Source organism: Neophocaena asiaeorientalis, unplaced genomic scaffold (genome assembly GCF_003031525.2).
Source record: "Neophocaena asiaeorientalis asiaeorientalis breed wild unplaced genomic scaffold, Neophocaena_asiaeorientalis_V1.1 scaffold550, whole genome shotgun sequence".
Lineage (NCBI taxonomy): Eukaryota > Metazoa > Chordata > Mammalia > Artiodactyla > Phocoenidae > Neophocaena > Neophocaena asiaeorientalis.
Window position 1 is genome coordinate 1,363,953 of NW_020173396.1, and position 26,481 is coordinate 1,390,433.

The 26,481-nt window shown below is 36.0% G+C and overlaps 1 protein-coding gene across 1 annotated transcript in view; it reads right to left on the reverse strand.

Annotated features, from left to right (window-relative positions):
- KIAA0825 (KIAA0825 ortholog) overlaps positions 1 to 26,481 on the reverse strand; it is a 394,719-nt gene that overhangs the window by 279,946 nt on the left and 88,292 nt on the right. The window contains exon 6 of the mRNA XM_024746984.1: positions 2,414 to 2,575. Within this exon, the coding sequence (XP_024602752.1) occupies positions 2,414 to 2,575 (162 nt within the window). The remainder of the gene's footprint in view (positions 1 to 2,413; positions 2,576 to 26,481) is intronic.

Here is a 26,481-nt window from a genome sequence, read left to right on the forward strand (position 1 = left end):
TGTTAAGCACCTGAATATTTTTTAAAACATCTGGACAATGAAAAAAAAACCTTACTTTTCATCACATTGTTTTGGTTACATAGACATACTAGGCAACTCCTTCCAGGATTTATTAGCAAAATATGTTCCAATCAAAACAAATACACCAATAACCAAATGACTTGACCTTTTTTCTCCCCATCCTCTCCCACACAAGATTTCTAAGCAAAACATTAACTATCAGGATAACTTAAGATTCATTTGGTTTCTTTAATCATTCAAGAAATCTTTTCCTTCCTGATTTAAGAAACCAAGGCTTTTGATAAGAATTGACTAACGTGGCTACACTGAATAAACCATTTAAGATTTTTCTTGACAATTTCCCTCAAGATCATTCTTTTCAGGGATCCATTTACATAAAATTATGGCAGATTAAATCTTGGCTTTGTTACAAAAATATATGAAAGAAGAACACATATATCACAAGAGGATGTTCTAATACTTAGGCATTTCTTACAGCTGTCCTTCAAATTTCCTTCCACTTACTACGTTTGATAATCCACAAATGTGTTTCTATAGTACACTATTATTAATGTGATACTGAAGTTGCTTTTATCTGCCATGCTGCTTATATGATGACAAATTTGGGGTAAGACTGTATATTGTGGCATAATTATATATTTTCTCTGTTGATTTTATTCAATAATCATAACTATTGCTCTCAAATACACAGCATTGGCAAGTCTCAACATTGTTGGATCTCAATCCAGTGCAGTTGAACCAGCTTTTTCTTTTTCTCCTTTTTTCCTGAAATCAGTGTGTCAACTCTTTGCTTCAGTTCTTGGCTATTTAACTTTTGTATCTTTAGAATACCTCTCTAACACAACTCTAGTTTTGAATTTATGCTGCCCTTAAGAGGAATAAAGTTCTCAGAATGAGCTATTTCTCAAGGGCCTGGCCTAGGACCAATACAAGATGAATCCAAATGGATAGGGGTCTAGATGCTTTGGAGTTCACTCTGTTTTTTGATCCACACCTCAGAAAAGATCTGCTAGAGATGTGGATGAGAGACACCAAATCTTAGCCGGGTATGATGGATGAGTACCAACACCAAGCGTCAACTGCTTGTGGCACTAATAAATTTTTGTCAAAAATTAGGACATCATATTTCTCTATTCAGATCTCTCTTTGATCCAGTTAGTTCCATCTAGAAGACCCTCTAGGGCTCACATTACCTACTAATAAATCGACTTTTTCATTCCATCTTTTAATTTTCACATTATCTGTCCTATGTTTTTATTATTTTCCCATTTGATTTTTTTGTCATATTCAGAAATCTATATTCCACACTCATTTTTCTTTAGATTATATCCAAATTTGGAAAAAACAATCTACATTATTTATTTTATAATTTAATAGTGCTGCTTAAACTTAACCTGAAACGTAGAAGGCCAGTAACCTATGCTTAATATAAAACAAACTCCAATCCTATAACTTTTCTAACATTATTTGCCCAGGCTAGGTAAATAAAGAAATACAGAAGTAAATATATTAACCTACATGTAATTTTCACTAAGAAATCAGGTTTTGAAATTTGCATTGAGTTTTAATCACTTGCTTCCCTCACTTTGTTTTGCAAATGCAGCCACTATTCAAATTTACTCTCCCTAAAATATGTGGTATTATGTAAAAGAGAACTTTGTATAGTCCACTCTGATATAGATGAAAATCTTTATAAATATAGATATGAAAACAGAGAACATGTCTTAACCATTATGCCTCTGAATTGTTAGAAACATTATTTGAACACATGGCACAGTTTTCTTTAAAAGGATTTTGTTGAGACTAACTAAAAACAACATATTGTATAATTATAATTACAATTGTAACAACTCACATTTATTGTTTATGATATGCTAGACATTCTTTTAAATATTTTACGTTCACTAAATCATTTAATTCTCACAACCCTACATAATATATTGGAATCTAAAGCACTTAATACTGAAAGAAAATAAAGAGAAAATTAACTTAGTCTTACATCATCATTTTAAAGATGAGAAACTGGTCATCTCAGGAAACTAAATATTTTGCTCAAGGTCATCAGGCTGCTACTGGCAAAAGAGAAGCTACTAGACCATCCGGTCTCCTTGATATTTCCAAAGGCCAGGCTGTGTTTCTTTGAGTTAAAAAAAAATTTTTTTTGATCGTATTTTAACTAAAGACCATTATCCAAAATTGACTTATGATGCTTTCCAATTAAAACTATGGAATTTACAATGTATAAAGGATAAAAATGTAATTTCATGGTATGCTTTATAGTTAATGTTTATTTAAAGAATTCTATCCTGTATTTTTGTTTTTTCAGGTAATGGTATAGATTTAATAGCTGGAAGCAAAAACAGAATTATAGATTTGCAGAAGAGCATACTACCTGAAGTATTCCTGGGTGTCTTGAGCCATAAAAATATTTCTTCAAATAATTCCTGAACATTTTGTTCCAACTTCAAAAAGGATTTTATGAGCTGTGATAAGAACTCGAGTTCATCTAAGGAGAGGAAAACATTTCTTCCTTTCTGTGGGCATTCACGAGTAACTGTGAAAAGAGCAGATCAATACTGTTGAACATGTTATGTGTTTTCTCATTCAATATTAGAATAATCAATGATTCCTTAAATCATCAAAACTAACAAGATCCTTAATAATTAAACCAAGTTTGTTCTTTAGTAAATACATATAAAATCTCCTGGGAGAGTTTTCCCCCCCACACCCGGGAATCTGGAGATAAGTATTCTGTTTGATGCAAACATGACAATTAAATAATTATATTAAATCTCAGAGTTATTAACAGGAATGTGATTTGTCATTATAAAATCACATCTTATACAATTCTGTTTTTTTAAGGTCTGGCATAATTTGAATCTAGTCACAAGGAAATATCAGACAAACCTAAACTGAGGGACTTTCTACAAAATAGCTGGTCTGTACTCTTCAAAAGTGTCATGTCAGGAAACACAAAGACTAGGAAATGTTCTAGTCAAAAGGAATCTAAAAAGACATGACAACTGAAATCAATACGTGATCAGCATTTTACTTTATCTTATTATAAAGGACATTATTAGGGTAATTTGATGAAATCTAAGTAAGATCTACAAACTAATGCTATTACTGCATGACTATTAATTTTCTGATTTAGACAACTATACTGTGGTTATGAAAAAGAATGCCCTTGTTCTTAAGAAATGCACACTGAAGTACATAAGGGTAAATACTTGTGATTTATTCTCAGTTCAGAAAGAGAAATCGTTTTAAGTGGGAAAGAGGATGCAAATTTGGAAATGTGGTAAAACATTAACTTTTGGGGAATCTGATATTTTTTAAAGTGTGAAATTAAAATAAAAATTTAAAAGAAAAAAAGACTAGATAAAGGATATAAGTCTTCAAGACCTTAAAAGTGTTGTTCCTAGATCAATAAAAAGAAGCAAGTTAACTTATTGAATCTAGATTATATTATTCATGAAACCATAATTAAAAATAACTTTTGTCTAAATAATTATGATATCTATTGCTTTCCTAAGAACAATACAACTCAAAAGACTGATTTTTTTCCCTCATAATGACATTAATTGTTGTCACACTAGCATTTTAATATGATTAAAAAAAAAAACTTATACTCCTTAAGAGTATGGAGAAAAAGACTGACCTCACTAAATGGTACTTTTGACCAAATTTTCAAGGATTAAAAAAAAAAAATCCTTCCTTTTTGATTGCCACTTCTTAAAACATGTATATAGGAAGTGTCTTGAGGCTAAATTACAAAATGGAAAATTTGTAAGCTCTTAGAAAGTAAGCATTTAAAGTGCCTTTGAAGAGAAAATACTGAGTGCTACTTAGAAATGATATAAGGTCTGGCGATTCCACGTGAGGAAAAGATTACCTTTGTCACACGGATTTAGAAGGAAGTTTCCAGAAATGTAACAATTTTATGGGTTATCCACTTGCTTAACTGAAACTTTAAAATATTGGTATCAAATTTGTAGCCATGTGATACAGTCTTTCATATGATGTAAGACCAAAAATGTCACGGTATCTTTGCAGATAGTATGAGAGAGACCAGTCAGCCAACTTAAACTGTGGAATTTAGTCCCGTTCTTAAAGAGTAAAAAAATGCTTAAAAAAATCTTTAAGTATTTACAAAAACTGTTTCATCTCTACATTGATGAAACCCCACATATATTAAAGTCTATCTCTAAATAGCCCTACTCACATCTACTAGTCTCCCATAGGCATGCCAGAGAACACAAGCGTGTACAATCATCATGTATAACTAAGGTTTTGCCATTAAAATCATGACCCAAAAACGAAAAGAAAGGAGAACAAATATATTATGATTCACTTAGCTGTTGCTTGATTCTCATTTGGCCTGTAGATGGAGGCTGATCTAACCTTCTAAACCATAAAGATGTTCTTTTTGGAACCAGATTGTTTATAAGGCAAATTTTCAAAACTTTTAAGAATTCTTCCTAATTCTTTAATAGTTTGGCTGGAAATTAAACATAGGTTTTGTGTAGCTCAATTCTAAATTGGAAATATTGTGAATGTTTACAAAGTAAGCAAAAAAGCCACCCCCCCAAATCTCTGAGAATTATGTATAGATATATATATATGACATAACAGTGCTACTTGTTTAAAAATATGTAGGGTTGGGGCTTCCCTGGTGGCGCAGTGGTTGAGAGTCCACCTGCCGATGCAGGCGACACGGGTTCGTGCCCCGGTCCGGGAAGGTCCCACATGCTGCGGAGCGGCTAGGCCCGTGAGCCATGGCCGCTGAGCCTGCGCGTCCGGAGCCTGTGCTCCGCAACGGGAGAGGCCACAACAGTGAGAGGCCCGCGTACCAAAAAAAAAAAACAAATGTAGGGTTGGAGGATTATACTTGAAAAGGTCTTACCTTCACGACCTGGATTTAGAAGGATCCGGAAATGTAACAATATTGAAAGGCAAATCTATTTCAATCCATGAATCATTATAACTTAATAATGAAAGAGGATAGAATAATATGTATGACCCAAATCTACTCATTTTGTCCCCGAAAAGCAATGATTATGATACAGGTCCATTAATTAGTAGTTCTTATTTCCTATTACTACTAGCTCAGCGTTCTCCCAAGGTGCATCTTGAGGGTTAATTTATGGGGAAAATAATTTGTGATGAATTCATTTTGTGAAAGTCCAATTGAAGTAAAATAAAACACAAAGGATGAAATAGAATTTCCCAAACTTATTTCTCTTATTTTCCCACACAGCATCTCACAGGACTTGTTTTAATCATCACACTTCAGCTCATGATTTCTTTCTGCCCAAGCATACTTATTTTTCTGTTCCTTAGACTTTTCACTGTTAATCACACTAGGAAAGGGTTTTCCCCAGCAGGAGTTCCCTTTACGTTTGCCTTCACTAAATTAATCTCCTTTTCCTGCTTCTTTCAAGATTAAATTCTTATCTGGATACAATCAATCCAGGAGTTTGCCTTCCCGTGTTAAGCCAATCTGGTCTTTACCTTTTTTTTTTTTTTTTTTAAATCACTGTAGAACTGTCTCGCTTCAAGAAATTTTGGACATATCTGTTTACACACAGGCAAATATGTTTAGCTGGGTACCAATCATTGTTATAAAATACATGAAATAAGGATTGTTGTTCTATTGTAGAATGAGCTCTATGATTCTTAGGAAATACAAACTTCTCCTAAATCCCAAGAAAATTATAAAGAAAAAATCTAAGTTTCCATTTTAGAGCAAGACATTATTTAAATTCACCATCAACTAACAATGAATAAATTCATGAAAATAATAACTAGATAGCTGTTTTCTCCTCTCTATATATTTTTAATAAAACTTTTTTCTAAAATATAAAATTCTCTTCTATTCTATTATTCGGAGTATTTAGAACACAATTGAAATTTTCCTTCATGACAAGGTTACGAGGAAAGTTACTTTTTTTTTTTTTTTTTTTTTTTTTTTTGGCGGTACGCGGGCCTCTCACTGTTGTGGCCTCTCCCGTTGCGGAGCACAGGCTCCGGACGCGCAGGCTCAGCGGCCATGGCTCACGGGCCTAGCCGCTCCGCAGCATGTGGGACCTTCCCGGACCGGGGCACGAACCCGTGTCCCCTGCATTGGCAGGCGGATTCTCAACCACTGCGCCACCAGGGAAGCCCTAAAGTTACTTATTTTTGTGCTGTACTCAGGGACTAATGTCTGTCCCTCTGTTAAAGGGCATTTCTCAAAATGACAATCATTCGAAAAGGGTTCTGTGATCAAATAGGTCTGGGAATTACTACATACTAACGATTCTTTTAAGTGATTCACAGTGCAAATTAGTAAAATAAAGTCTATTCACTTCTATAATATAGTTAAAAAAATTAAAAACAATGTTTCTCAAACTTTTTTGACCAATGAACACTGGTTTACTGACATATCTATTAACTTCTAGAATTTCTCAAACTGCTTAGGGGACACTGCTCTGGATTACAGTCCCACTTGAGTATTTATAGCTGCTTTGTAGTGTTTCCCCCTATTGTTAGGCCTTTCACTGTGGGTTCTTGTTGCTGCCCTTTTCCACTAATAAACTGTTGTTCCTAATAGAATCATGGTATTTTTCAGACTCCTTTGAAAAACTAATGAAAGTCTTCTAAATCCTTGTAGACACTCTTATTGAAAAAAATTCAAGTAGTCATAGTTTCAGGGCTAAACAGAACCACCTGAAGTCCATCCATGGTTGTCATAGGGCAGCATGGTCCAGGACTTTGTGTTTTATTAAAAATGCAAATCCCTAGGTCATCTCCACATCCCTTTTAAGCAAGTGCCCCAGGTGAGTTTTCTCCACAGGAAAGTTTGAGACCACTGCCTGAGGGATCCATGAACTCTAGTTAAAAACCCCTGTGGTTGAAAATCACTCTCTAGGCATCAGAAAATGGATTTTGGTCTTAGCAAGTCAACCAAAGAGGTGCTATTGTATAAAACATCAATAACTATTAAAAACAAAACAAAACAAAACCCTTTACTTTTTCCATGGTCAAGAAATTTATTTATGATTTTTTTTCATTTCTGGAAGAAATATGGAATGCCTGTAGGGAATTTCTAAGATAAATTATTATTTATCTATATATTTGCTCTGGGCAAAGGTAGAACTGCTCCTAGAAAAAACACCTAAAGAATAGTTAGAGTTCTTTAGGCACACTCATCACAAATGTAAAATGATTTCCTTGAGTCCATAGACTACGTCCAGTTTATTCATTATAGTATCTTAAGAACCCAGCACAAAGTAGACACTCAAAAATACTAGTTGAAAAAATAAGTGTATGAAATTCCTAGAAATATCTAACAAAGAAAGAAATATAAAACAAAGATTTCATACCTAATCCTAAGATGCATTCTTCAAAACAATAAATATTTAAAGATGTAAGTCAATAAATAAATAAATAGACAAATAATTACAGTATTATATACACACTCTTTTCAGTATTTTGTTTGACAAAATAGATTTTAAAATTATTTCTAAAAAAGAAAATGTGTGCAAAAAGATATAAAAACAATGATGATGTGGAAACTTGATAAAGCATATTGATATAACTGACTAAAACAATTTTTTTGTGTTTAAAAATAAAATTATATTTTAGAAAAAAATTCCACCATTAAAAAATGCACAGATATTCATAGAACTGTTATCTTAACAAAATAGAGAATCTCTTCTCTCTGCCTCCTGTCTCTGTCTCTCTCTCTATATATATTTATACATACACTCACACATATATATAGATATATCACTCATAAAGAATATATAATACTATAAATTATATACTTAGAAGTGTTTTTCACCCAGTAACTAATAGTTGGAATATTAACTCCATTATCTTGTAGCAAAAATAGGGACACTGAAAATAAATCTAGAGGGACATTAAAGCTTCTCACATTTGATCTACAACAAAGCAGCTTTTGGAATAAATATCAAAGTCCAGCTAAATCAGACAGAACATAAAAATGTGGGTTGTGGCTGAAAGTACACATATTATTTTCCAAAACCATTAGCAACAGAATTCTTGTTAATAATAGCATTAAGATACATGAGAAAATGAGAAGCTAGAAAATCAGATAATCTGAAGCTGGTGGATCAGTATAATAGGATAAAAGGTGCACATTTTAGTTTTCCCAAGTAAAACGAACACTAGCCACCCTATTATTGACTGTAAATGGATCCATTTTCAGTGAGGAAGTATTCTTGATGCCACCAGACAAGTGATGTAAAAAAGAGGTGACACACAAAAGCTATTGAAAGTCTCATTATTCCAGATGAAATTCATGACATAATCCAAATGGAAGATATTTGTTCCAGTAAAGAGAACTTTTTAACAGTCTTATAATAAGAAGTCAGCAGAGATTGCTTAGGAACAAATAACAAGCTGTACTTTTCCTAGTACCCAAGTCACTTTCTGAGAGCAGGTGGGGCTTTGGAGCACACTGTTGTGTTCCAGTGGCCTGAAGGAGCCCTGTGCCTTCTTGAGCGCCTGCTTCCAAGGAGCCACACAGCAGGGGAAAACACTAAGTCCCTTCTTTGTTACAGGAGCCTCGTCAGTGGATGGAAATCATGAAGGACCTGCAGGCATTGCTTTTTTGTCACATACACTAAGAAGAAATTGAAGCTGTTTATCCCCCTTTCTATGGCATTATTTTTGTAACTTTTCGTTATTTTTCAAATTTATATGACTAGGAAAGCATTTGAGGTAAAGACAAAGAATATTTCCACCTTAGTTTTCCAAACTGAATTTATTATTTCTTATCTCTTTCAAGGAAGCTTCCATATGTACTACCCAAAACAAACAGGGTAAAACTTTAAGATACATTGAGTAAATGAATGAGCAAGTCAATTAATGATTAAAAGGAGGAAGTGAATAACTTTGAAGTTGAGTGAAAGTGTAACCAGACACAATGAATACATAGACATTTAGATATCCCACAGTTAAGTGTCAGGACCCTTCTTCTATATGGTGAGAGGATGCAGAAGGAACTATAGGGAAAGCTGAGCCTCAAAAAGGTAAATGAACCTGAACGTGAATTCAGGAAATGTTTAACTCTTAGAAGCTGGAAGTTGGACACCCCTTCTCTTTCGCTCTTTCCCTACTTTTGTTTCTTCCCCCATGTTTTATTATGGGGCATGCTGCTATTTCTAGCACCACTACGTGAAGCACAAGAGGTAGCACAATGGACTAACACATGGAATTATGAACCAGAGGGTCTGGGTTCAAATTCTGCCACTGCTTCCTACTAGTTGTGTGACTTTAGGGAGTTATTTAGTCTCTCTATGCCTCAATAGTGTGGAAGTTTTAACTGAGTTAACATGTTAGAACAGTTCCTGAGAGGTAATAAGGGCTGTATAAATGTGTGATATTACCACCTCCTCTGAGAAGCCTGCCCTCATATCCTAGGCCAGCTTGGTTTCCTATTCTCCATGTTCCTCCCTATTTTACCCTGCACATATCTTTATTTTAGCACTTACTGTGTCATTTATAATAATTAGTTTGGGAGTTGTCTCCTGCAACTTTAATCTGAAAGGCAGAGATTTTTTCCCTCTTTACTGCATTCCCATTATCCATCATAGTGGATGATACATACTGGTGAGTGTCAGAGACAACACCAACTGTTTTTAACTCATTTTGTTTGGCTTTTTTCCCTACCATAAGCAAGCTTCTTTAGTACAATACTAATATTAAATGAGTTTAACATTAACTGTTGTATGTCAATTTTTAACAGGAAATACTTTGGGAAGTAAGAACCATAAACATTATATCAAAGACCTATTTCACTGTAAAATACTTTAAATATCACTATTATTTAATAGGTCCATCTCTAAGCTTGAACATGCATAATATTGAATGGTAGCTCCACTCCAAGACCTTCCACTGCTTCTTTGCTATGTCAACCCTTCAAAACACTGGTTTTATTTTCATGTGTGTGTGGTCATCATCTTTCTTAGGGGCTAATATAAGCTACGCACCTATGCTCATAGAAAGAATGGCATATGATTCCAGGAGGTTCCCCGATCCAGTGAGGTCTTAGGGCCTCATTGATAACCTGCTTAAGGCCCTCTGCCTTGGTGTGCCTAACCTGATGAGAAGTCAGATGAGCAGGCCTCAGGGTTCTTCCTCCCACTGAGGAGAACTGTAGCTTCTAGAAATGTCTACTTCCCTTTGCAAGAAGAATGGGTTTGGTCCAGCTTCTACTTCATAATCTCCTTATCACTCTTTCCATATGATAAAAGTTCTCAAAACATTTACAGAGACTCTCTGCCTACTAAGACATAGGCCCTGTGGTAAGGTGAGGGAATAAACTGAGGAATAACTAACTAATCCTCTACCTGCTCATGAATTTAGATGAACACACAGATTAGTACCAAGTGGCTACTGCTTTGATAGTGGGACACAATGACCAAATCATTCTATTAGAATAGATTGAATTGCTAGTATACACCATATCTGCATTTGCTATACCTTCTTTCTCTGAGTGTTCCAGGCAAAGATAGTTGTTATGCTTAATTTTGCATCCATTGACAGGACTGGTAATCGTGGTCTAAAGACAGGTAGACCTAGGGACAGAGGGAGTCACTGTGTTTGGAATAAATCCTCACAACCCACGCAAAGCCCCCACGTGACATGGAGACTTGCTGTTCCCTTTGGAAGGGCTCACATAGCAAATCTCTCCTTGCTTCACATACCACTGGCTGAAAAGGGTGGAGATAAAGTCATCTTGAAGCTATTCTTCTGGGTCAGTGAGAAAAACTAAAAAGAAACTGCTTCTATTATTACCCTTTTATGATTCCCAGGCCAACACTGGCTCCACTGGATGTTACCTAAATGTACTGCTAAATGATAACAAAATTCTCCCACACTCCATTCCATCTTCTCTGGCAGAAGCTGTCAGTATTACATTAACAAGGGATCAGACTTCTCATTCATTTGCCAAGGGTATAATACTCCTGTCCCTCTGCTATTTTCTCTTTCTTATTTTGTTTTTCTGACTGAGAACATGAGAGAGAATATCTGACTCCTGATGCGGTCACTGTTATTTGAAGATGCTAATCAAAGAATGGCTTACATTTGAATTCAGCCAAAATTGAGAAATGTACCCAGGATAAATTTCTGAATATTTTCTCAGCTGACTTTTGTTTTATGCTGGTGTAACTCCCAGTTATAAACACGTAGATATGCTGACCCTTTTAAAGAACATCTTAATAAAAAGACATCTCTAGTGTAATGAAATGGGGTTTAAATTCTAAGTACTGTATGCTAATGGCACATTATTAATGAAATATCTTCCTAATATCCCTTTCTCAGTCTCAAATTTTGCTAGAGTTCAGTTAATTATAGCTCTTATCATAGGTGTTACATTCTATTATCATGACCAAAAATTAACCTGTAGAAAAATCTTAAACTAAGTTAACAATTCATTTTTACTGTAGTCTATGGTTGTATCTGAGAGTTGATATTTCACTTTTTAAAAGAATATGCCATGATAGAGATGTTACATTATCAGCTTTTAATATAACATGTTAAAAATTAATTTAAAAAATTTAACACTGGCGTAAAAATATGCCATCATCAAAAAGATGGATTTAAGTTAAGACTAACCCGCTGAGTATGCTTCCTAATATATTTTCTAATTGAATCATAACCTTTCAAAAGAGGTTGAACATTTTTCCTCTCTTATACTAAAAAATAAAGAGTAAGATTCTCTTTACACTTTTTTTTATCAGGTAGGCAAATTATAATGCCTATGAAGGTATGTTAAAGTTAATATGAAAGGAGATAGATATGGTGATAATAGCAATATCTTGTACCCACCCAGAAAGCTGTGCTCATGAGCTCATTATTCTAACAGAGAGTAGCACAGGCCCTAGACTCAGGGAAGCCATTTACCAGGTGTGATAGCACCTCACCGAGCAAATTTTATAGTTACTTTACCTTTTTAGCTGTCTTCCTCACCTAAGTAATAGTTAATTCAGCCACAAAGGCAAAGTCATATCTCCTTCAAACTTCAAATAAGACTCTGGAGCCCCCTGGGAAAATATCATCTTTTATATTGTCTTCCCTCAAAAGGCCCATGAGCTACAAAAAAAATATTTAAGTGGGATTCACTTGCTAGCTCAACAAAGATTTGCCTTGTACGTATAATGCACTAGGCAACCATGTGACATACACCACTGGTGGTAACAGTTATGAGAGAGGTACAGAGTAGCATCTGAAAGTAGGATGGGGGTGACTAGTCAGGGCCATACTTCATACCAGTCACTATCAGCTCCTGTGGCCACCCCTGTCTCTTCAGAGCAAATTTATCCCTCTTCAACTATTTAACTTCAGGCAAGAAAAAAGGCATTAGTTTCAATACATATTAAAAACACAGAACTGAGAAAAGTCCACAGATAAAAAACTAATTGAGGACATGATCAGGAGTTGATTGTCAACCTATTTTGATATAAATGGCCAGGAATGGGCTCTGTTGTTCTGTTACAGTTTATTTCATGAAAATATTGCTTTTGATTGGAAAAAGTAAATTAAAAAATACATGAAAAATTAAACTGAACTTGGTTTTTCTTTGCGTATATAAATATTAGTTGTCTTTGATTTTTTATATTATAATAAAAAATATTAAACTGTTCAATAAACACAAATACTTTAGAATTCAACTTGCATTGCATTGGGCCCAGTGTTGTTGGTACCTCGGTTGTGACAAATTAGAAAGGAAGATAAGAGTAGCTAGAAAGACATCAAAGTCTACAAACAATAAATGCTGGAGAGGGTGTGAAGAAAAGGGAAGCCTCCTACACTGTTGGTGGGAGTGTAAATTGGTGCAGCCACTACGGAGAATAGTATGGAGGTTCCTTAAAAAAAAAAAAAAAAATTGAGTTACCATATGATCCAGCAATCCCACTCCTGGGTGTATATTTGGAAAAGACAAAAACTCTAGTATGAAAAGATAACGTGCACCCCAATGTTCATTGCAGCACCATTTACAATAGCCAAGACATGGAACTAACCTAAACGTCCATCAACAGACGAATGGATAAAGAAGATGGGGTACATATATACAATGGAATATTACTCAGCCATAAAAAAGGATGATACAATGCCATTTTCAGTAACATGGATGCACTTAGAGCTTATCACACTAAGTGAAGTAAGTCAGACAGAGAAAGACAAATATCATATAATATCACTTATATGTGGAATCTAAAAAAAATGATACAAATGAACTTATTTACAAAACAGAAATAGACTCACAGATGTAGAAAACAAACTTTTGGTTACTGAAGGGGAAGGGGGGATAAGTTAGGAGTTTGGGATTAAAAGACACACACTACTAATAGATAAACAACAAGGACCTACTGTATAGCACAGGGAACTATATTCAATATCTTGTAATAACCTATAATGGAAAAGAATCTGAAAAAGAATATATACACACACATATATGTTCAGCTATATATACACATGTAGCTATGTATATATTACTGAATCACCTTGCTGTACACCTGGAACTAACGTAACATTGTAAATCAACTATACTTCAATTAAAAAAAAAATAGTAGATGGAAAGGGAGAAAGAGGGAAAGGCAGTGAGAGATTAGTGGAAGGGGAAAGTCCCCTCTAACAGGGATTGGGGCTTTATAGTTTGTAGGATAAATCTGGCCCACAGCCTGTCTTGGTATGCTCTGTGAGCTATGGTATAGTCTGGCTTTTCTCTTTGTAAATGGGTGGGAAAATTTTTTTAAAGGAGAATATTTCATGACATATGAAAACTATATGAAATTCAAGTTTCAATGTGCACAAAGTTTCACTGGAAAACAGCCACACGGATTCACTTGCATACTGTCTCTGGCTGCTCTGTGCCACAACGGCAGAGTTGAGTAGTAAAGACAGAGACTCTATGGACTGTAAAGCCTAAAATACTAACTATCCCTTTATGGAACAGAAAACCTCTGCCATAGAAGAGAAGGAAGAACGTGAAAGAGAAACAGTCACAGACAAGGTGACAAAGAAAGGGAGAAACAATGTTTAGAAAGGAGCAGCAAGATGAAATGGAGATAAGGGTAATCAACAGCTACCATTTACTGAACACATAATATATGGTAAAAACCATACATACGTCATTTCTCATCTTCACCAAAACCATAATGAGGAAAGAGGCTCAGAGAAAGTAAGTTGCTTATCATTGAGGGACAAATGTGAAAGTACTCTTTAAGAAAAATAGCAATGACACTAAATTTCAGTTGAAAAACAAAGTACTATGGGAGTCAGGAGGTGATTTCTAGGAACAGCGTGACTCAGTAAGATCCATGTAAGAATAATATGGACAATTTTGGTCCATCAACAAGAGACAATGTAAACTTTACCCAGCACTGAGAATCATCTTTTATGTGTATCTTTCTTTCAAACACCAAGTGCTATCAATGATAATAGAAAATAATTATATAATGCTTACTTTGTGCCAGATACTGTTGTAAGCATTCTTCCATACATTTATGCTAATCCTCTAAACTCTGTGAGGAAAGCACTAACATTAGCACTTGCCTTGAAAGTATGAAGAGGTTAAATAAATTGCTCAAGGTCACAAAGCTCATAAGTAGCTTTTTAAATGTGCTTGCTACATTAGGATCAAACTATAGCAGGCATCAGAATTACCTGGAGAGCTGTTAACACACAGATTGCCAGGCTGCTGCCAAAGCTCCTGATTCAGTGAGTCTGGGGTGGGGCCAGAGAATTTACATATATATATATATATATATAAAAAACAGGCGTACTCTCAACCACTGCGCCACCAGGGAAGCCCGAGAATTTATATTTTTAACATGCTCCAGGTGATGTTGCGGCTGCTGACTTAGAAATCACACTCTGAGAACCATTACTCTATCGTCTCTCTCTCTCTCTTTTTTTTTTTTTTTTTTTACTCCCACCTAGCCATCCTGTTTTCAATGTTTAAGGCTTTGCTTCAGGATAAACTCCCATCAAAATTCACACTTAGATCTGAGAGAAAATGGTCCTCTAGGCAGTTTCCTTATATTCTCCTCCCATTCAGGTAATCTTACACATCACTGGACAAGTTCTATTTCTTAAACACTTCTCTCAAGTTACTTTTCTGCTCAAAAACGTTTACCAACAACCATGTATAACTTAAACATCAAAGACAAGTTTTCAAGACTCTGTATGTAATCTACCCTTATGCTAGGTATCACATCATGCATTCAGTCATCCATTTATCTGACACCTTAGTTTTTGTCTGCCCAGCACCCTTTTCCCCCTTCTAGTAACGAGTTGATCCCTTGCCTGTTCAGAGGCCTTCTCTGAGACATTTTGAACAGAGGTACCAGGGAGTTGTCAGGATGTAAGCAAGAAGCTAGCTGCCACGGATCATCTACTTTATGGAGTGGAGAAACTGTTCTGAGAATGAAGTCATCACATGGGGAGAAACCAAGACAACAAGTGATGAAATACAGCTTGAAAGCTAAATTCCATTTGCTCAGGTCTCCAGAAATCCTCCAGTTTCTGTCCTTCCAGAGGTTTAGTTGTTTAGCGCTTTCTTCTATTGTGTGAACTACCACATTCTTCTTTAATCAGTGCCCCGCCCGCCCCCGCCGCGCTTTTTGCATATGAAGCAGAGAGGAGTAATGGGAGAACAATGGAAGAACACCCACAAGCTCAGAGTCCTGGCTAATGCTTTCACCAGTAATCTATAGACTAGTTCCTATGTGCCAGTCACAGGTCTCTTCATGGCCTCCAACAAGCCACAGTAAGTCTCCAACACGTTGCTGTCTGAACTGCAAGGGAAGCTCCTTCCCTTAACCTCTGCCTACACAAGGTCTACATACCCTTCAAGGCCAAACTCAAGTCCAAATAGTGTTTCTAGCTTGCTCTTTCTTATGCTAAAATCTCCCTTCTCTGAATTTCTTATATACTTAAAGTTTTACACAAATTACTTGGTGATTAATTTGACATGATAAGATTTTTTTCCTCTCATATTGCTTTGTAGCTTAGTCTTTTTCACCTCCTAGATTTGAAGGTAATAGGGACAGAGTAAAGGGACAAAGTAGGTGATTAAATAGTTAATCCCAGTAAGGGATCATAAGTAAAGGAAAAAGTATGCGAGAGCCCTGTAAGTCAATGATCACTCAAGAAAGTAGGTTTGCTTAGCCACAGAACCATGCAACAGAAGCATGAGACATGTCCCCGAACAATAAAACAATGGTGGACTGAGACCCACATCCTGACCAGTAAGGTAAGTTAATAATTCCTAGGACACGCTTCTCTGAGCACACTAATAAAAACATAGGGAAAGGTGCCATTACACTGAAACCTAAGACGATTTACCATACTTTACTATACGTTACTGCCTTTTTGCTCATTTCCATTGTGCCATGACAGTCCCAGTTTGACCAGGTAGGGACAAGAAACCCCCACACACACCTGATGTAGAGGAGGAGCTGATGATGGAAGCATGATGTCTACTCGAGAATGAGGAAGAAGCTGGTCTTCTCCTCTCCCCACTTTTCCTTGATTAGAAAACTGTAGTCCGCTAAGTTCTTAGTGCGGCACTCCCTTGCCCACCCACTTGTATCTCTCACAAGGGTCCTATACTAATAAACTCTTCCCTTACCTGTCGCTCTGCCTCTCGCTGAATTCTTTCTGCACCGAGACAGAAGAACCTACGCTCTACTGAGTACCGAGTGGGTTTCAAAGGCACTTGAAGACACCAAATATAATTTAGGCTTTAAATTGATTTCAAACTTCTGAAAAAAAATTACTTGGAGGAAAGTCATTTTTCTCAAAAGAAATATTATTGATAGTTTCAGAGTTGAGCTGGGGGTGTGGGTGGGTAGCAGAGGGCAGGACTGAGCTACAGAATAAGGCATCTTGTCAGAAATCTCTGGGTTGAGTGATGAGATGGGAGAAGCCAGGAGGACTGAGAAACAAGGCCCAGGTTTCTTTCTGTTGTGCCTTCCAGATAAACCCTCCATTCTGTATACATTCCCTACTTTGCATTAGAGGAAAGCACCAGGAAGTGAACACTGTCTTCCTGCCTCTCCAGATCCTGCCTACTCTGTAACCAACACACTTCCATTTCATCTTGTTCATCCTGGACAGAAGTCAAAAGCGAACCCCACCAGCTGGAATCACTTTCTCAGAACTCTGCAACTGCTTGTCTGCATAACTCCCAAGCAGCTTTTCATATATTCATATTTGATTTCTCAATATAGATGGGAAGTAAGGGTTTTATGCCTTTTGGAATTCCCATTAATCCTAGCACAATATTTCTTAAATAGTAGGGGCTCAATTAATAAGTTGATTAGTTGACTACTACAACATACCTCTAGATACTGATTTATTTCAAGAAAATGATTTGGTTAAAAAAATATTCATTGAACTACTATCGCGTGTTAGGCAGTGGATTGGGTGCTGGGGAAAATAAATAATACTTGCCCTTGAGGTGCTTAGTATCCATATGGGAGACAGACCCCTAATTAGATATTTTAATAGAATATGCTAAGAGCTTTGAGGAAGGCATATGGAGATGCTGTGGGAGCATGGATTAGGGGCTCTAGCCCAGAGAAAACTTCCTGGAAGAAATCACACATGAGCCGTCATAAAGGATCAATGGGAATTAGGCAAAGAAGGGGAGGAAGAGGGTAGGAGATGGGAGGCAACAGAGCATGAGCAGGGGTTTCTGTCAGTTCAGTGTTAACTAGAGAGTGAAAAATATGAGGTAAAGAGAGTCATGAGATGAGGTTGAAGGAGGCAGGTGCTGGGTCAAGGAAGGCTTGCTTTCTAATACTAAGTAGCTGGGGGTTTATTCCTGACAGTGATGTGCTTGGCAGATGTTTTAGAGGCAAATAAGAATAAGGGTAGGAAATTCAATTAAAAAGCGAAACAAAACTATTTTAACAGTCCAAATGAGAGATGATAAAGGTCTAAATTGTTCCTTGATGACAGAAATGGAGAGGGAGAGATAGACTTGAAAATATTTAGGTAGTGAGGCAAAATGTAGAATCTTGGTAATTCTTTGGATGGCGGGGGAGGGGGTAGAAGGGGAGAATGAGCCATAGTTTCTGCTTGAGTGATCCTTAGTGGCATTAACTTGGACTGGGGAAGAGGACTGAGATCAGGGGAATGACGAGGAGTCCCGGTGTGTCCATGCTGTGTGTGGAGTGCCTGTGGAATATCCGAGGGACCTGATGAACAGACATTAAGCTCTACCAGTACACAGCTCTGGGGGGGAATCAGTGCTGGATCTAGATCAGGTAGTCATTCACACATAGTGACAGTCAGAGTCAAGATGATAAACAAAGGAGATATCCAGATATATCTATTATTTTAATTTAGTCTTATTTCATTACTATTGTTCATTTCTAAACTGAAAAAAGTTAGTATAGCCCTTCCAGATGTCATTATATGAAGCATTTTAAAGATAAAATGAAGTATTCAATGAGAAATTGATTAAAAAATAACAAACATGCAGCCTTTTGTCATATATTGGTGTTTAGGAACACCATATTAACATACGATGGCAAGTCACTCTGTCAGATTATTGCTACATATGTTTTAAATAATGATAATAACAAAGCACTTAGTCTGTGCCAGACACTATGTATAATATCTATATTAATACTTAGACACTATGAGGTAGGTCTTATTATTATCATCTCCATCTTAGAGATTAAATGACTGACACTCACAAAAGATAAGCAACCTATCCAAGGCCACAAAGATGCCAAGTGGCAAAACTGGAGTGTAAAGCAAGTCTGGCTCCAAAGCTCCTAACAGCTATAAGGCATCGAGCATTAAGTGCCCTGCCCTCACCCCCAGGCCTTTTTTGTTTTTTTGCAGCAGTGAGAGGATAGCTGACAAGACAGCAATAGCTTTGATAATCCAGAAGGAGGCAGCCAAGCACAGGAATTTTAACACACACACAAAATCATAATTAACAAATTGATGTCTAAATGAAAACATGCATCAATCTAGGTATCCATGCTTCTGAATTTGCGTAGTTAAAACCAACTTACTATATTGGTTTTGGAGGGCAATTTGAATTTACGCATCAAAATTTACATTAGCTTATTCTTTGGCCCAGGAATAACTCTTCTAGGAACAAAGATTTCAAAGATATACACAGAGGCATACAAAGAAAAGAAACTGGGAGAAATCCTAACACCCGTCAACAGGAGCTAGTTAATTAAATAATTAAATAATTACACAATAGCTTGCAGCTTATAAAAAAATAATGCATTTCATACATATTGATACAAAAGAGGGCTTCCCTGGTGGCGCAGTGGTTGAGAGTCCGCCTGCCGATGCAGGGGACACGGATTCGTGCCCCGGTCCGGGAAGATCCCGCATGCCGCGGAGCGGCTGGGCCCGTGAGCCATGGCCGATGAGCCTGCGCATCCGTAGCCTGTGCTCCGCAACGGGAGAGGCCACAACAGTGAGAGGCCCGCGTACCGCAAAACAAAACAAAACGAAACAAAACATATTGATACAAAAGAAGTCCATGACATAGTAAAAAAAAAAAATTTGCAGAGGAATTTGTAGAATGTTCATACACAGCACAGGCAGGTGTGTAAGTGTAGAAGGGTACACACCGAGCTATTAACAGGGATCACTTTAGGATGGTAGAATTAAGGGTAGAGAGGGTGAAAGAGACCTAACACTTTTTACTTTATATACTTCAAATATGTACATACACACACACACATTTACATGTGTATTTATGAAATAGTGGGCATTTACTGCTTTTGGGAGGAAAAAATTAAGACATTTCTAAATCCAGTGAGTCAACAATCTAATAAGATTAATTTAAATTTAGCCACATGCAAATAAATTATGCTGCATCTATATAATGGAATATCATGGTGCTACTGAAAAGAATGTCAGAACAGATTGCATTGACATGGGAGGAGATCATGAAATATTAATTGGAAAAAAGCACATTGGAAAAAATACAAATTTGTATGTTAATTCTTATATGTGCATACAAAAAATTCTACAATATTCAACAAAGTATAAGAGAGGTGACCCTATGGAATCAGGATTTGAGGGAAGGAAATGAGTTCTTAACTTTCTCCTTAACATATATCTGAGGTTTTAATTTTTTTTAATAATGAAAATTTATTACTCTGAAAGATTACCTAAGTAATAAAAATATTTTCATCTTATTTCCTATCTTAAATATTTGATATCACAAAATCTATATATATGACCCAGAAAAAAATTTCAGATTCAAATGTCTATGAAATATATAATTTAGCATAGCTTTAACATGTTTAAAGGCACACTAAAGACTGAACAAAAAGTAAAAGTACTTTAACATATTTTCAAAATCTCGGTTTTTCTCTTTCTTCCCATTCCCACAATGTAAATCTAGGCCAGAAATGCTCTGGTCTTCCTTTTGGCTGTGAAGTCACCTCTCCTCTGGTCCCACCTCCCCTCTCATGAAGGCAGGAAGTTAGCTTTCTTCTTTCACTGGGAAGGCCCCTCGTGAGACCCCACTGCCCCGTGAATGAGGATGCATGTTCTCACCTTGTTCTAAGCTTGTTAATGGGAGTCTCTCACCTCTGCTCCACCTCTTCCACAGCACCCACACTGCTTCTCCATTATGTGACAAGCTCATTCCCTCTTCTAAGCTCTTGCTCATGCCGTAAGCATTCCTCTTCCCCTTCTTGGTTGTCTTTAGAGAAGACCAGTTCAAGAACCTCTCTGATTTCTCCTAAGGGTTCTGTAGGAAAGCCCTGCCACTTGAGAAGCAAATATGGGTATCTTCCTAGTGAGGAATAGTCCACTCTGCCTTTTGCAATCTTTGGCATCTTCCAGGGAGTTAGATATCTCAGAGCCAGACTTCCTCACCATTAGTCCAAAGCGGTAGGGCACTGCAAGGACATTCTGTGGAAGATGCCTGTGATTCTAGCCTGCAAGGATTATGATCATCAAACATGTACCTAAAATTCAAAGGGACCTGAGGGAGAAAGAGCCTCAATTAGATCAGCTTATGAAGCATTCTGCTTTTAACAAATATGTAAAAAGAGTATTATCAGAGCCCTTAATATAACTTAAATAAGGCATTTATTGATAAGATAGTATTTCTCCAAAGTCTTTGGTTACAAGTAACAGAAAATAGGTAAATTTGAGCAACAAATGGGAATTTCTCACATGGCTAAGGGTTTTCCTGTGGTCCTCATCTTAAATGGGTAGAGTTGTAAAGTCCCTCTCTTTAATCATCATCTGAGTTTGCTTTCACCCATACCAAGCAAGAGGATAGGAAAGCAGCCATTTACAGCTGTTTGGAGAGACAAGAGTCTCAGTTTGCCAAAGTGAGACTTATATGTTTGGAATTCACTTGGAGGCTAGAAGGCTCCAAAAGGCTTGTGATAAATTGGGGAAGCAGCTGTGCCCCTTTGTTTTTATCACAAAGTGGCATGAGTGATTCCAAAGTGATATTAGATGAGCAATCTTATTTTTGTGAGTGATTCAATATGGAGACCAGATTTTATCTCAGTGTGTATAAATTCTAACTATTGAAAAAACAGAAGTACGAATCTGTTCTTTCCCTGAGAAATCAAAAATTATATTAACAGAGGCTGCCTTTTTAGAATTCTCTTATATTTATTAAAACTCAAAGTTAACATTCAGAATTATGTCTATGTGATATCAAAAAGTTAATCTGAGTATTCAATCCTTTATCTCATGGAGATACTGAATTAAAATACCTTAAAAGCCAATTTTCAAGATCAAACCTAAGTTATGGCATAATAGCTAAGAACATAAAATATGTCAACTCTACCACATCATCAATAAAGATGAGATGCTTCAAACTGCTAACATAGATAACTTAGCAATTCTTGCTTGATGACTATGAAAGCTAATATCAAACTATTTTAAAATTAATATCAAGAAGGCCACATTGGCTTCCCTGGTGGCGCAGTTGTTGAGAGTCTGCCTGCCAATGCAGGGGACACAGGTTCGTGCCCTGGTCCAGGAGGATCCCACATGCCGCGGAGCGGCTGGGCCCGTGAGCCATGGCCGCTGAGCCTTCGCGTCCGGAGCCTGTGCTCCGCAGTGGGAGAGGCCACAGCAGTGAGAGGCCCGCGTACCGCAAAGAAAAAAGAAGAAGGCCACATATATCTTTTTTTCCCAAAGACTTATCTTACATAAAAAACAAGAAAATAAAACTATAACTGAATAGAGACTTCAAGTTCTTAAAAGAAAACGTCAAATTAACAATAAACATACCACATGTAAGTAAATAATCATGTATAAGATAAATTCTAAAATAATAATTTTAAAAGCACAATATTCAAATTTTATTACAAGTTAAGATTTCAGTACAGAAACTTTGCTATGGTGTTGAGTAACCTCATGACATTTAACATTACTTTGGGGAATTTGAAAAATACAATTAGTTATCAGCAACCAATTTGTTGACTCTAGTGTTCCCAGATACCATTTGCTACCAGTGCGAAAATGCTGCTTATTCTCTGACTACTATTGTGCGCTTCATAACTTGTTAATTAGTACTTAATTTTCCCTTTGCTAAGAGAATAATGATTATTGCCTTCATCCAATAGAACAAAGGACTACCTTTAACAATCAATTTTTTTTAAGTAGCTAATGATTCATAGACAATACCTATCCCCCCATGAGTGCCTTACGTATTCCATCAGAACATAATAACCACTACAATTTTTCAAACTCTGCTAGAGACAGTTAACTTTAATGCTAACATAAATGCAAGATAGCCACTTTGATTATTTTAGGAACAATAAAACTTTGAACATTTTGACCTTTGGAATGAAAATTTCAATCATAATCTTTTTAAACTTGCATACTAACTGAGTAGGATGTGATATAAAATATTTAACATGAAATGGCAAAAGTGAGAAAGTAATTCCTATCAAGTAGATGTTAAAGACACAAAGCACAAAAAATAGAAGCTAAAGTATTTCACTTTTATATTCTTTAAATATAAGAGAGAGAGAGAGAGATGGAACCATGTGACAATTTTCCCTTGATAAAGGAAGGAATTAGAAAAGGTGACAGTTGACTTCTACATTATGTCTAAACATCATCTATGGTTTTCAATGGTAGACTCTAATGTGGAGATGAAAATTTCTATCAAAAATTTTTTTTCTTTATATTTATAGATCAGAGCATGCAGCAGTGTTAAGTGTTAGTTCATTTTTACTGAATCATATAAATATCATAATGGGATGGATTAATAAAGTAGGTTCTCTATCTCTGGACAGAATGCACACTTATAGAAGGCAACTCTTCTCTAGTTTCTAAGCCTAAACACATGTTATACTTCAATCAAATAAACATCTTGAAGTGTAAATTTATGAAATCTGGATTGTGATTCTGAGGATAATGAAAAATAAAAATCTAGATATTCTAGGTGATAAAAATGAATTTATATTATACAGTCACATATAACTTGTGGTTGTATGTATATTACCGTATATTAATTAATTTCTTACACAGGTGACATACAGAATGCCAAATAAACAAATAATATGAAGTGAAGAAAATGAAGCCAATGTACTTTCCAGTATTAATAAAAGTATGAAAGATATTCTTGTTCAAGTTTCCAAATTCTTATTTCTAATTAAATCTATTTAATAAAAACATACAACAGACTTTCAAAAAATGTTGGCCAAAACCATTTAGATAAGTGAAGTAGCAAAATAACTGTCAAGGAAATTGAAATATTCACACCAAACACTTAGACATAAAATTTTGAAAATCTTGACTAGGTGACCTGATCAAATAATTCCAAATTTTTATTTGTGGCTTATGGTAATCCAGTGAAAGATTCAAAAAAGTCATACATTTGAGAAAAATTAATGGGAAAGCCTAAGATTTAATGCTTATTATATAAGTAAAAACAGAAGAAAAAATTAGGTATGGTTTAAATCAGATATGAAGTAAAATAAAATGAAAACAAGGCAACTAAGCAATTGTGTATGGGGAAATTTTAAGGAGTAAAATTTTTAAGTAGCGAGTGGAGATAGGCAGGCATAAATCCCATTGGCAATAATGTGTTCCTCTGATCTTGGTGATATTCACTTTTAAGTGATGCCATAACTATTGTAACAATCCTGCATTTGACAGCATTCATCTACTCAGTCCCTGAAGACAGTGAACTTACAAGTAATGTTTTCCCTTTTTTTGCATTTACTAATGACATATTTAGTTTTATAGGCACTAGTCACAGATTGAACCTTTTTTATGTCTCACTGTGGTGTGTAATTTTTTTTTAATAACTGTATGTTTAAAATAATTAGTACTGATGGTTATAATCACTAATTTCCTAAAACTGCAAAAGGCAACTTAATATTTGTGCATAGCAGCTGTAATACACAATATTGCACAGAACTAAATTATTACAAACAGTGCCAGCAGTTTTCTATACACAGTACTTAAGATAATTATAAAAAATCATCTTCATTACTGCTTGCTAGCATTTTTTTAACAGTTTAATTTGGATAGGTTACAAAATACATTCAAATCACACAGATATAATTACTGTAAACCCAAGAAGCCATAAAATGTTCCCAACCAAATCCCTTTGACCCTGTTAATCTCTGTTCCTTGTTAATCTAAGGCAAACATTGTTTGTAGCGTGCATTTGTTATAGAATATAAAAAAAAGTGGGGGGGGAGGAAATCCCTTAACAGTTGTTATTGATTTCAGCATTTACCGACTGAGAGTTAAGTGCTGTTTACAAAACAGAACAGATGCAGATGCTGACAAAAAGGTAAACAATTGTTGCATGGCTTCCTGCCAGATTCTGAACCGATATATTAAACTCCAAGTGAAGCACATTTCCCCTATGGATTGCACTTATTGCCACTTCATTTCCTATGTGCTCAGTCTCTCTATTGCCGTGCCTGGCACTAAGCTATTTCCAGTTCTTTGCTGACCCCTGAGGCCTGGTGCTACCACACACAGCCATTAGAGAAGGGAATTGCATGTGTCTGACACGGCCTGAAACCAATTATTTGATATTTTCTTCAGAATGATGCCCAACTCTGTTGGGAATGAGCAATCATGAAATAATTTACCTCCTGATTTAATTTTTTCCTGCACAAATTAGTTGTAGACTGAACTGGCTATACACAGATGCCTGTGACATAGCTCTGTCTTAGCAAGATGATACTTGAAATGAAGCACGGGGATCTGAATTGAATAGGTTGGGGAATCCTGCTTTAAAGAGGCATTGACAAGTTTATCAGATATACTGATCACATGTACTCTCTGTTGATTGAAAATGACAGAACCTTAAAGAACTATCAGGATAGTAGGAAAAAAACCACAAGGATGCAAACCATAGCAGTGTATTTAATGTTTTTAAACATCCTCCTGATTTCTGGTTTCCTTTTTGTGTCTTAGAAACCTTGGCACATGATTAAAATTTAACGAAAACTCACACTGGTGCATGACTGAGTGATCTTCACCAAATTTAGTATTTAGTAATTCTGCTTTTAGATATACTCATAAATGTCAAGAAAGTATGTATTTTTCTGTAACTCTAATCCCTATGAGTACCTTTCATAGAAATATAAAGGACTTATATTTTGTTGTCTGTATGTCACAGAAACAATGCAAAACATGAGATTACCACTTATCAATAAACAGAGCTTGTACAAATTTGCATATGCTTAATCTAAATAATGAGATATTGAGGCCAACTGTTCAAGCTCTATAAAGACAATACAAGTCTTAAGAGGGACTCAGTGAACATAAAGCTTCAGCAAAATCTGTGCAGTAATAATTTTTTTTTTTTTGCGGTACACGGGCCTCTCACTGTTGTGGCCTCTCCCGTTGCGGAGCACAGGCTCCGGACGCGCAGGCTCAGCGGCCATGGCTCACGGGCCCAGCCGCTCCGCGGCATGTGGGATCTTCCCGGACAGGGGCACGAAGCCGTGTCCCCTGCATCGGCAGGCGGACTCTCAACCACTGCGCCACCAGGGAAGCCCTGTGCAGTAATATCTTGTTTATAAAGTCGAACAAGGATTTTTCTCATTTTTACATACTGATTTCACATTAGATCTTAGCTATAAAATCTTAAAGAGGCTGTAATTGCTGCATCTTCCCATTGCCCTTCGAGGTTCAGGCTCTACTAACTAGACCCATATACCAATAACTGTGAACTTTATGGCTTTTGTAACCATGACCAAGAAAAATTATAAGAAAAATATCCATTAAAAGTACACACTCTTCAAATAGCTGAAGGACTACTATTTTATTCTGCTACTAAAAGAACATTAACAAAGATGATAATAATTGATTTCAGTACCGTTTGGAAAAAAGATATAGGAAGGCACTATAAAACAATTTTACAATATAACTTTCTCTCACAATGATCATCATAAAATTTGGAGGGTATTTCTCTTCTTTTCAGGATAGGTTATTTCG